Below are 12,718 nucleotides of genomic sequence, written 5' to 3'. Positions count from 1 at the left end.
AAACTAAACATTATGTTTCATATGGTCTCAGGGATCTGTAATCTTAAATATTAGCTATATTGATGCCTTTCTTTTACAGATATGGAAACTCAGTCTCAGATGTCACCTGACAGCCAGCTTGGCAGGCGAGGACAAGAGTCCAAGTCTCGCAAACCTCCAGTCCAGTCCTCTTTCCATTGTTATAGTATCATGCTATTTCCATTTTTATACATAATTTCACTTACAAGACTTCAGAGTCATTAACACCATAAATATTCATGAATTCAATTGGTATTTTCCAACTGTTTGTTCTACACTCTCAATTTGAGGCTGCAAATGGATAAAGGTTTCTTTCAAATTTAGGAGAAAGACATTCTCAGCAACTGTCTTATTATAATCTTTATCAGTCACTGATATATTTAGTCAAATCAGAAATAGTAACAGATGATATAAAATCATTAAGTGAAAAATGAGCCTTTCCTTCTAATCTTGACTTTCCACAGCAAAACAAATAAACATGGAGAAATATATTGTCACATTTCAACATCAACTAGTAAACAAGGGGCCATGGGTTGTATCCTTTTCATCGTCAAGCAGGAAGGGGCAGAGCACATCAAACACACCCAGACTCCTGCTCAAATCTTAGACTGAGTCCTAGATTCTCACTCTACCCTGTTATTCAGATGAATTCACACAAGTTTTCTGTTGGTGACAAAAAAGACAGTTGAGCTAAATGACTGCTCATGGCCAGACAGCTATCTTTGGACTTCACAAATTCCTTATCATTTGAAAACCCAGAGATAGTTAATAGGTCTATTTCAGTAGAATACTAAGCAGGACCCCAAAATAACTAGTTATCTTGAGAGTATGATTACAACAATATATTTGTGTCACAGCAACTGGTTATGCTATGAGAAATGACTAAAAACTAAGAAAGACAAGTAGCCCCCTCCACAAAAAAATAAGGAAAGGCTTTTAAGCCATGTACCCAAATCTTCTACCATTTGTCTAAATTCTTTAATCGTTTAGCAAGTGTCAATAACAGCAAATGTATCTAATGTGATTTTGACCAATCCTCAAAGATTGTGGCCATAAATTAATGCTGACCATCATTACTGTTGGAAGAACTAAATATTCAGAATTTGTCCTTTCTTTTAAGTTCTACCTTAGCTCAAGTATAAATGGAAGGCGATCAGTTAAAATCAGGAGCAATGAAAAGTGGCCTCCTTCATGAAAACTGAACCAGGAATAAATAAAAGACCTAATGAAGTCAGATAAAAAGTTTTATATTGAGTTATGGGGACATTTGTTCAACTTCAGACATTCCAGTTGTGTTTGTGTACATCACATGCTGTTCCCATGATCCTCTGCACACCAAAGAGTCTACCCAAACTCAAGAAAGCAGTTTAAAAATGTAATCACAACCTGAAAGAATTTCCCACACGGCTCACTGCCATTCACATATTCTTCACCAAAAACAATTCAGCTATGGTTGCAGTTATGACACTGTAATCATATCATAAAGCCTACTACTTTAAGTAAGTCCAGATCTATTTGCAAAATATGATCAAGTATAATTTCATGATTCAATAAATAGTATATAAATCTGCTATTACTGGTTTTCATTTTCTTTTCAATACTACCCATTTCCATTTTCTCACTGGCAGTTAGTCTGACTATTCAAATGCCATTATTGCCCTTTATTGTTATTCAAATGCCATTTTATTAGATCCTCTGCCACTATATATAAGGCTGGGCTTCTTCACCAGCAATAATTCCATTTCTGAAAGAAAATGGAAGTGACTGCACACAAAATTCTGAGCTCTTACTTTATGTTAGTTTAAATCTGTGCCTGAAATGGGATTTTAACTTAATCATGTTGGAGAAGACCAGAAAGGTTTTATTAGCTACCTTGAGAAAGCAGGAAAATATTCTTTCCATGCAGGTATTGGGTTCAAAAACCCATAAAATCATTACCCCTTCCCAATGATGTGTATAAGACACACTCACTGACCAAATTAAACTCTAAATTTCCTTTGTCATAGGGCATTCATCATTTTTATGTATTTTTCTCTTGGAAAATAACAAAATGTTCAAGTAGTTGAAAGAAAGTGCTACAATTCATTGAAATAACCTTTTAAATATACTTTGTAGTAGATCTATGGAAAATGAAATTTAAAAGGCACACAACCATAAATGCATTATTGCATTATTGTTGTTAATATTATTAATACAATACACTGGCTCACAAAAGAAAACTATATCAACACCAGGTTATAGCTCTCAAACACAAATCTGGCAACTACTGCATCAAGTTACAGAAAATTAACTGGCGTGCCTGTTAGTGGCAAGCAAACTTAAAAATTATACACTTCTGTTGTATCCTGCCAGCAATTTTTGTGTATAGAAATAGAATACTTTCACTATAACCATAGATCTGTTCTTTAGTAGGAAAACTAATATATGAGCAGGACAAATGAAAGTGTCAGGCACTTTACCCAAGAACTAGAATTCTTCAGGAAGAAGAATGCCAAGGTTATTGGGATTTGTTACAGGATGCAAAAAGAAGGGGCAGCATAGCCTGATGCAGAGACCAATGATGATGGATTTGGATGAGGTGGGATAAAAGAGCCACAGGGTTAGCAAATATTTACCTGCCATCTCTGTGAACAGAGAGAACGCTCTGCTCCCTGCCTCGAGGAGATAAGAAGTAGAGGACGTTAGGGGCATACTGACCATTGGGAGACAAAGCTAATTATGTGAAATAATTCCAGTGCAATGTGAGGCATCATATAAATGAGCACTAGTGTGTTTATTCCAGACAACAAGAGCTATAGGAATTTAGAAAAAGGAATTCAAATTCCATAGCAGCACCTGTGAAGAGCATAACTGAATGGATCCCAAAAGTCTAGATAAGAATATCACAAACATCCTTAGCCAGTCTCAATTACCAAGAGGCCCCAGGGAATGAATGAATTGAAAATATGACTTCTATGATACTGATCACTTTCCAACTTACCTACACAAATATTGTCACATACCTTTCCTTACTTCCATTTATAACAAAAACATTGGGATCTATACAACAGCATTCTCAAAATGTTCCCTTTTAATATAAAGAGAAGCAGGAATCTTAAGTAGCATCCTATCTTTTAATTACAGAAAACCCTAAATAATCTCTAAGCAAGCAAGTATCAGAAACTTTGGGCTCCAATATAAGGTTGCCAGATGGCCTTAAACAAATTAATTAATTGACCTTGAGCAGTATCTGTCCAAATTTCTATCATCCTTCCAGCTCTGAGCAGATCCTTGACTCAAAGACAACTTTTGGCACTGTTGCTTTACTTTAGTTAGAGAAATAGAATTTTCTAGGTTGCCTCTGGTGATATTTGTCCCCAATGATGCTTTTGGCACCAAATGGAACAAGAAACCATTTTCCAATTCCCTGCGTCCAGGATCAAGATCAAAGCTATAGAGGCTGCTATAAGTTGAGGACATGGGCTTAACTCACCTCCAGAGACTTCTGTGTTTCTCCTCAAGTTGAGTTAGCAGATGCTCAATGTATTTATTGGAGTCCATGTATTCCTGCACATACAGACACACAAAGACAAATAAATCCTCATTATAATAGTCACCAGAATTCTAAGACAAGCTTTATCTCTACAAGGAAGATTTTTTGACAGGAAAGCTTTATCTCTACAAGGACGATTTTTGACAAGTTAATCCCTTGGACTCTAGTAGTCAATGACTTACATGCAGTTATTTGGGGATGAATATATTTTTCCATAGCCTGGGTTTGTTCTATAAACAAGCACTGGAGAGAAATAGAGTTCTACTGAGTCAGCCTAAAACTCCTCCAATTCACAGAAAAAAGATAAACTTCATATTTATCTAAACTGAGATCTGTGTTCTGCTGTATAAACATTAAGTGAGCTAATGTTGCTGCTGGCCTTATAAGAATAATAAGACAGACAATACAGGCCTTAATTGCATTGGTCTTACAAGAGTCACTTCCTAGCAACAACACTATTTTTGGACTACTTAGAATGCTTTATAATAGTCACTGCCCATATTCAGTGGACACACCATTTCCATTGATGAAAGACATCTCTCTTCTTCATCTCCTTATAGAAACAAGACAATGTAGTTTACTTTTGTTTTCTTTGACTCTTAGAAAATAAATCTTTGGCTTCTAAGAAGACATGAAGGCAAATCATATCTTGTGTTTTAGAAATGTGGGTAAACTTATGTTCATAAATACAACCATATATTCAAGAAATACTTCTGAAGAATGAGGAATTCTTTTGTCACATATGACAGATTCATAAAAATTCAAAGTTTATTAAATCTGATTTTTTAAAAAATTGATTTCTAAATAAGAATGTGAGGTTCGAATGTAGTAGTTTCCATTGTTAACTGTGGAGCAAAATACAATGTATAAAGCTTGGTGATTCTTTCATCCTGAATCTGACACTTTTGATTTCTAGCAGAAAGTCTAGCCTGTAGGCCATGTGTCTGTGTAACAACTGCCTTAGATGAAATAGTGTACAATGGTTTCAGTGCTAAGTCACCCATGAACCTTACCATTTCATTTCTTATAGATTTTAGAGAAACTGGGAACTTTGATTACTATTCATACTTTTCTTTCTGAAATACAAGTTTATTTATTTTTATTAAATGCTATACATAATCTATTGCACCCATAGGGAGGGCATGTGAAAGAAACACAGTAAGGATTAACCTAATACCACCGAAAGGGCCCTGCTCCACGTTTCTGGACCTGGATCTACCCAGGTAGCTTTTGAGAACCCTTCTTACGTTTCTACATTATTTCAGTGAGAGTTGAGAGCATACTAAGTCCATATCTAGCTAAAAACTTTTATGATTATATAACACTATTATCCTATTGCAGATGATTAGCTAAAGAGTTTAATTCTTATTAAATAATATCAATTTTCACCTGGATGGTGTGGCACAGTGGTTGAGAATCAACCTGTGAACCAAGTCACTGGTTCGTTTCCCGGTCAAGGGCACATGCCCAGGTTTCAGGCTCAATCCCCACTAGGGGTGTACAGGAGGCAGCCAATCAATGTTTCTCTCTCATTGATGTTTCTATCTCTCTATCCCTCTTCCTTCTTCTCTCTCTAAAATCAATAAAAACATTTTAAAATAATCATTTTCAAGTTATTTAAACAAGACCATTGGGAATGCCAAAACCAAAGCAAAAATTTATTACTGCAGGAAATTGTAATACAGTGGGGCCTTGACTTACGAGTTTAATTCGTTCTGAGACCAAGCTCATCAAGGAGCTAGTTAAGGAGCTCTTTAACTCAAATTACTCTGTCAACTCAATGCAAAAAAAATCGGCTCAGAGACAGCTGGTATCTCAAAAAACTCCTTAGTCGGGACACTCATAAGTCAAGGCCCCACTGTAGTTTGTGATTACGCTAGTAAGTCAAAGTTTAAATAAAAAACTTAGAGTACTCAAAATTATCACAGATATTTTCAAATACATTTAATTGAAAAAATTTGAAAGGCACTATTTTCAAGTAGAAACAAATATATACGTTTCAAAATCATTCATCCAATTTTCATTCAATTGTTTTTTCCACATCGGTTAGAGCAGAACTTGACATATATGATCAGTAAAGTCAGGAATAACCAAGAGGCAGGAGGTTCCTGCTCTCAGAGAGCTTACCATCTGTAGGAATGAGACCTGAGAAATAAGTGAACAGGTTGATCCCAGATTGGTTACATGCTGTGACAGAAATAACAGGTGACAGGGGAAGAGCAGCTTCCATATATACAGTAGTCAGGAAAAGACTGAGCAAATGCTATGTGAACTAGGACCTGGGAGAGAAGGAGGAGGCAAGCATATAGAGAGAGGGGGAAGAGGAAAGAGAAGACTGCAGACTAAGGAAACTGCATATGCAAAGGTCTCCAAAATGTGGTATCTAAGGAAGAAAAAGGAAGCCAGTGGGGCTGGGGCAGAGAGCCTGGGGTATGTGGTCTAAAATAAAGTTGTAGAGATAGGCAGGGGCCAAATCATGTGCAAGCTCTGGAAAACAGTTTGGATTAAAATCAATTGATTTGTTAATTTGCTCATACTACTTAGCTCAGTCAGAGCTTGAAGGGGAAAGGTGTAGTGATTACAAATACACAAATACGATCTTTGGATCAAAGACATTTCAGTTCAAATCCTGGTTTGGGTTTTTTGCTAGCTATGTTCCCTCCGGCAAGTTATTTAATCACTCTAAGCCTTATTTTCTTCTGCTTCAGAGGGATAAATAATACTTATTTTAGAGGTGTTGTAAGGATTAAATAAAATAGCTTGAGCAAGCATATATCATAGTTTCTGCAAGGCGGTGAGCACAGCCTTTTTCATAATATATCACACACCAGAGATTAATAGTAACAATAGTTTTTCAACCATTAAATGTAAGCATAGCTGGATTCTGGTTTAAAAGCGACTTCAAGCAACAATATTGGCTGTTTCCATTTAACAGAGCTTCACCCAATTTCACATAAAAATAACTATGATGACAAGGCTTAAACCATGTAACAATGGGAAATAAGAATTATGAATTTTCCATCTTTCTATCTTTATTTTTCTCCACTCTTACTTCTAGCATCCAATATATTTTAATTGAGTATTTATTTGGCTATTGTCTGTACTTCATCAACTCCTCCCCAAAGTATCTCCCTCTCCCTCTCCAACGGAAATGGATTGAGAGGAAAAATATATGGTACTTACATGTGCTTTGGGTTAAATGAAGTCATTTTTTTCCTACCTAGAAAACTTAAGCAGTGCGCTCACACTTCATCATCTGGCCCCTGAATTAGAGAAGTTTGTTAACTAATGAGAAATCCCTACCATTCTGTAAGTAAAATTTGGGTTATTCTATTGTGAACCACCTTATCCATCCATTTGAAGATTAACTCAAACAAAACATGAAGGGTGATGGCAGTGGTACAGCAGAACTACAGCCACAGCAAATTCAATGTTGTAGTTACAGTACCTATAGCAAGAACTTTAGTGTAAAGTACAATGCTGGTGTTATTTATTACACAGGGACTCACTATTCCAGAGTAACAAAGCACAGGCAGGAGGAAAGGGTCTGGCCAGATTCCATCACAGGGAAACAGAGCTCCCAAATTGCCTGAAAGACACTGGGTAACGGGCAGCTTGGAGGAAAGATTTCTACAATGCAGTTGGACAGAGAGAGGAATCTACACTATCTGTTGGTGATCCCAAGGCCTGGAAGAATCATTTCAGAATGAGTCATCTGACTCATACCACACAAAGTACCGGAGCACAAGAAAACAAAAACATCACCCTCACTCACAGGAGAGCGTGTTACTCAGAGCTTTGACATGTTTAGTGGTAGCTGGGAAGATCTGGTCCCTGAAATGTGTAGAAAGGTTTAACAAATGCTGAAGTAATAAATAGCAGAATTAAATTTTATAAAACAACAGGGTAAGTTGTAAAGATGATAAAGTAAGGAAGTGAGTAAGCTAAGATTTCAAAGAAATATAAACTGCAACAGTAGAACTGAAAACTTGTTGATCCTTACATTGTGATTTTACTCTGGGGAGAATCTCCCCACCATGAAATGGTGCTTCGGAGAAGAGCGAGCAATTGATTGGGTGTGTTGGCACTAAACTTGTTACACTGATGAAGTCTACTTTTCAGTCTCATCTATGTATATATATAAAAGCCTAAGCGACCATTACGACTAGATGACCGGATGACCAGACGGTAGCTATGATGCGCACTGACCACCAGGGAGCAGATGCTCAATGCAGGAGCTGCCCCCTAGTGGTCAGTGCACTCCCGCAGCCAACCTCCTGTGGCTAGCCAACCTCCCGCGCCCCCTGCAGCCTCCCTGACTGGCTGGGTGGTCAGTGTGCTACCACAGCCAACCTCCCATGGGCCAACCTCCCACAGTCCCTTCCCCCGGCCAGCTGGCCCTGATCGGCCCCGATAGGCCCCAATGACCGGCCAGGCCGAGGGACCCCACCTGTGCACGAATTCGTGCACCAAGCCTCTAGTCTAGAGATAAATCAAATCTCCCAACCCAGGCCCAGTACTTAAATACTCACTAACCCTTCTGGCACTTCTATGGTATGATCAGTTAGTATATGGATAATTCAGTTAGCGAAGACTAAAACTGCTGTCACCTAGAAGGAAAACATATAACCATATCCCCATTTTCCTTGTTGTCAGTGTTCACTCTCTATAACACATTATCTATGAAGACTGTCGATTCAGCAAGCCTTATGTCACCCAGAAGGCACTTCCCATGTCACTTAGCACTAAGACCCTACTGAGGATAGTTATTATTGTTGAACATTCTATTCTAATAATATAAGAGAACTGGCAATGAAAACATATACACAGTCCTGTGAAGGACAAACAATCTAAGTAAATTAAGTAAAGGACAAAGATGAAAATGAATAAAGACATGATGGATAATTATGCAGAAAATGTAGTTTGACTAACAATTATAGCTTTTGAGTATTTGACAAGATTTGGAATATGTATACACAATAATCAAAGGAATAATTAAAGCAACATTTCTGAGTAGAAGAGAGAGAGAGAGAGAGAGAGAGAGAGAGACTTGATTATGTATATGAAAGAGCCTAAGCACATTCTAGGAAAACTACACATCACTGGGACAAGAGCTGGATAACAATACTTGGGAAAAACACTGCAAGTATCCAAACAGACAAAGGGGTTTCCTACTAAGGAGCTAATATGGCTGGCTCCATGGCTTCTGGCCACCCAGATGTCCATTGACATGAGATACACAGACAGACCTTTGAGTCTTAATTCATAAATATCCCTAATCAAGTAGCTGTTGTATAACAATGGAACAGAAAGCTTTCCTCAGATATTTACAAATTCAGAATATAAAGCATCTATTTTAATTAAAAACTAAAATATATATATATGTATGTACATATATTTTAAACTTAAAGGTATATGTATATCCATATATATACTGAATTTTCAAGAGATAAATAAAATATATGCCATTTATATATGCATATGTGTGTGCATGTGTATGTACACACATACCATACCAGAGTGATGGATTTTAAAAATATGAAATTTATAATATAAAAGGAAGATTCAAAAGAATTTAAGCAAATTTTATATCTAAAGATGTAAATATGATTGTACAATTAAACAAACATAAAAATCCCAGGAGAAAGATGCAGAGTACACATTCTGTGTTTTTGTGGTGGACAGAGGGAGCAGGAAGAGAAATAGAACCAGGGGGATGCAAAGACCCATTTGTACAAGGGACCGAAGTTATTTTCTACACTTGACTTGCTAATCAGTAAGCTTAACTACAAGTGTGTGTTTTGCTTACATATGTAAGAGTTGGGGAAAGTAATTTGGTAATTTGTGTTATGAAATTTAAAATATCTATAGCACCTTTGACCCAGAAATCCCACGTCTAGGAGTCATCTGAATAGATAATGAAATTTTAAAATTTATGACGACATGAAAAAAATGGAAATTCTTAGCTTCCAAAAATAGAGGAATGATTTAAAAGAAAGCATGCTTTATCAATCTGAAGAATTATAAAATTCCTTAAATTGGAAAAGACCATGTAATAAAATGGAATACAGAGCAAATTGTAACATGAAAATAGGATGCAAAATTGCATAATCCTTTTTATCACAATTTTGAAAATATATATAAAGATTAGAAGAAAAGAAAGCAAACATTATGGTAATATTAGGGGGTATTTAATTTCTTCAGAAAACTTTTCTCTTTCTATAATTTTAAAATAATATATGCTCACTATACAAATTTAAAAAGTGATTATTTAGAAAAATACAGCCCCAGAAAATACCATCCACAAAGATTTTATTATAATTACATTTTAGACAGCAAGATGTAAACTACCACAATGAAACAGAGTTCTTTATATTATTGTAAAGGTAAGATGAATTGAAACAATTCAGCCCTACTTTTTCTAACTTGCCCTTGTCAGTGTTTTGCTAAAACATTTCACCCAAGTTAGGATTGAGGAGGAACACCAAGTTACACCATGACATGTAAGATGTTTTAAAATTTTTTAGGAAGGTACAACATTAAAAAGACATCTGTTCCTTGGCTAAAACTTATGCAAATTAGAATAATCTTGAAAATCTATTTCAGGAAATGTGCCTTTCACTCTTTAATGCGTGTTTCAAGTGATTAGGATGAAACAATTAAAGTGTTTAGAGGTTTATAAGTATGCTGAACCTTGCATATCCGTGTAACATAAGCCTATTTAATGCAAACTTTCTATTGTCTGACCTGGGTCAGTTCTAAGCAAACCCTATTATAAATGAATTCTAATGATATGAGAATTTCATGTATCATTCGTTTTAAGTAGAGTTTAAAATACTATAATACTAAATCAAAGCTTGCCGAGATCTAAAATCCCTCCAAATACTCTTCATGTTATAATCAGTGTAATTTAGGGCAGAACCTGTTAAACCCTATCAGCACTCTTGTCACTACTGATGTAGGGTTCCCAATTCACCTTTGGACAAAGCAGCTCAGGCCAGGAGACCAGGAGGCCAGCTGTTCAAACCTATAGAATTCTCCTACCTACGGGAATTTCCACAGTCAGGAAATGACTACCACAAGAAGTGATGCTTCCCTCAAAAATTATTCTGTCACCTTAATAAGAAGGTACACCTGCACGGTGAATGTAAAAGACTAAAACATGCCCATGTTTGAAATTAAATAGCAAGGTAATACATGGGTGCCTCATTCTTGACTGGCATCTGATCCAACATAAATTCCTCCAATGATACATGTTAAACACAACAAACAAATCAATTCAGGGACACCAGCCTTAACAGCTTGATCTCAGTGCTACCATCTCTCCTTTAGCCATCTCTAATCCTCTTCCCCACACACTCTTGACACAACTGAACCTGACTCCCACTGCAGACACTTCAGTGGAACAGCTGCATTGCAGCCACCATGGACACCACAAGCCTCAGGAGACTGCTTGCTCCATCTCTCATGACCAGTTCCTGCAGAACTTGACATTGTAAATCGCACTCATTCCCTCTCTGGTATTCTCTGCAAGTGTTTCCTGCCTCCTTCTATCACTCTGGGGATACTGTCTATTTCAGGGGTGGGCAAACTTTTTGACTCGAGGGCCACAATGGGTTCTTAAACTGGACTGGAGGGCTGGAACAAAAGCATGGATGGAGTGTTTGTGTGAACTAATATAAATTCAAAGTAAACATCATTACATAAAAGGGTACGGTCTTTTTTTTTTTTTAGTTTTATTCATTTCAAATCGGCCGAATCCGGCCCGCGAGCCGTAGTTTGCCCACGGTTGGTCTATTTCCTTTCTCCTTCTTCCAGCCACTTTGTATCAAGAGTAAGGTTCAACCCTAGGTGCTCCTTCATTTTCTATGGGAAAATCCAGTAGACTACAGGGTCGTCAACAATTACCAAATATCCAGAACCTTCCAAATACGTATCCCACACCAAACCACCCTCTTGTGGCCCAATCCTGTGTAGCTGGCCTTTGGATGTGCCACAATGCTTCAAAGCACCTTACTTCATTTTTGTATCTTCCAAACCTGCCTAGAAGAGCACTTAGAACATCACCAGGACTCAACAAAGGTATGTGAAATACATAAAGTAATTAGTTCATTAGCTGGATGTAATCTGCCTCATAACAAGAGAATCTGAAAATATAAAGCTATCAGTCTGGTCTTCTAGTACTACTTTTTAAATTATATATATACTAGTAGCCTGGTGCACAAAAATTTGTGCACTCGGGGGTGAGGGTGAGGGTGGGGCGAGACCCCTCAGACCGACCTGCACCCTCTGTCATGTTCCAGGACTCCGGCCACTCCTGGCCTAGGCACAGGCCTACAGGCTTGGGCGGCCTGGCTCCCGAGGCCCCATTTTATCAAGAGAACAAAGTCGGCGTTAGTTACAGCCCTCACAGAACCCAGTACACTGCATCTGTGCATACAACTGCTTCGTTCACGTGCCTGCTTCGCCCTACTGAATTACTAACATCTTGAGGACATAGCTCTGTCTTATCCTGCTTCAACTTCAGTGCCTGGCCTGGTACCAGGGACCTGAGAGGGTTTGCTGAGTGAGTGAATAATGAGTGAGTGAATGAGTGAGTGAATGAGCGAGTAAGTGAATGTGCAAGTAGCTAAGGGGTGGGAACTTCTGCCGCATTGCTATGGCAACACGGCAGAAGTTCCGGCCCCACTCCCGGCTCCCTGAAGCGCACCCCGGGAAAGTTCCCCCTTGTTCCCAGCGGCCTGGGGCCCCTCTCCTGGCTGCATACTGAATTACTAACATCTTGAGGACATAGCTCTGTCTTATCCTGCTTCAACTTCAGTGCCTGGCCTGGTGCCAGGGACTTGAGAGGGTTTGCCGAGTGAGTGAATGAATGAGCGAGTGAATGAGTGAATGAATGAGCAAGTGAATGAGCAAGCAGCTACCGGTGGGGATAGTTCACACTCTGCTCTGGGCTGCCTGACGCAAACCCCGGGAAGTTTCTGCCCTGCTCCCAGCGGCCCCACTCCCCTCTCCTGGCTGCATAGTTCCCACAGGGCGAAGGCAGCCCAGGTGTGCCTTTTTGCAGATCGGTGCATTAGCACCTGCCAGCCTCGGATCACCACAGGAGGGCCGTTTGTGGGCGTGGCTGGTGGTGGATCTGTGCATTAGCACCGGCCAACCCCGGGA

At 38.4% G+C, this 12,718-nt stretch overlaps 1 protein-coding gene across 1 annotated transcript in view; it reads right to left on the bottom strand.

Moving 5' to 3' along the window:
- NCKAP5 (NCK associated protein 5) overlaps window positions 1-12,718 on the bottom strand; it is an 873,870-nt gene that overhangs the window by 615,622 nt on the left and 245,530 nt on the right. Inside the window, 1 exon segment of the mRNA XM_070423100.1 lies at window positions 3,491-3,564. Coding sequence (XP_070279201.1) covers window positions 3,491-3,564 — 74 coding nt within the window.

Source organism: Myotis yumanensis, unplaced genomic scaffold (genome assembly GCF_028538775.1).
Source record: "Myotis yumanensis isolate MYYU_CA2020_CCGP unplaced genomic scaffold, mMyoYum1.0.hap1 SCAF_8, whole genome shotgun sequence".
NCBI classification, from domain to species: domain Eukaryota; kingdom Metazoa; phylum Chordata; class Mammalia; order Chiroptera; family Vespertilionidae; genus Myotis; species Myotis yumanensis.
The sequence above is the reverse complement of the archived record's forward strand: the minus strand, read 5'-3'. Positions and strand labels throughout refer to the sequence as shown.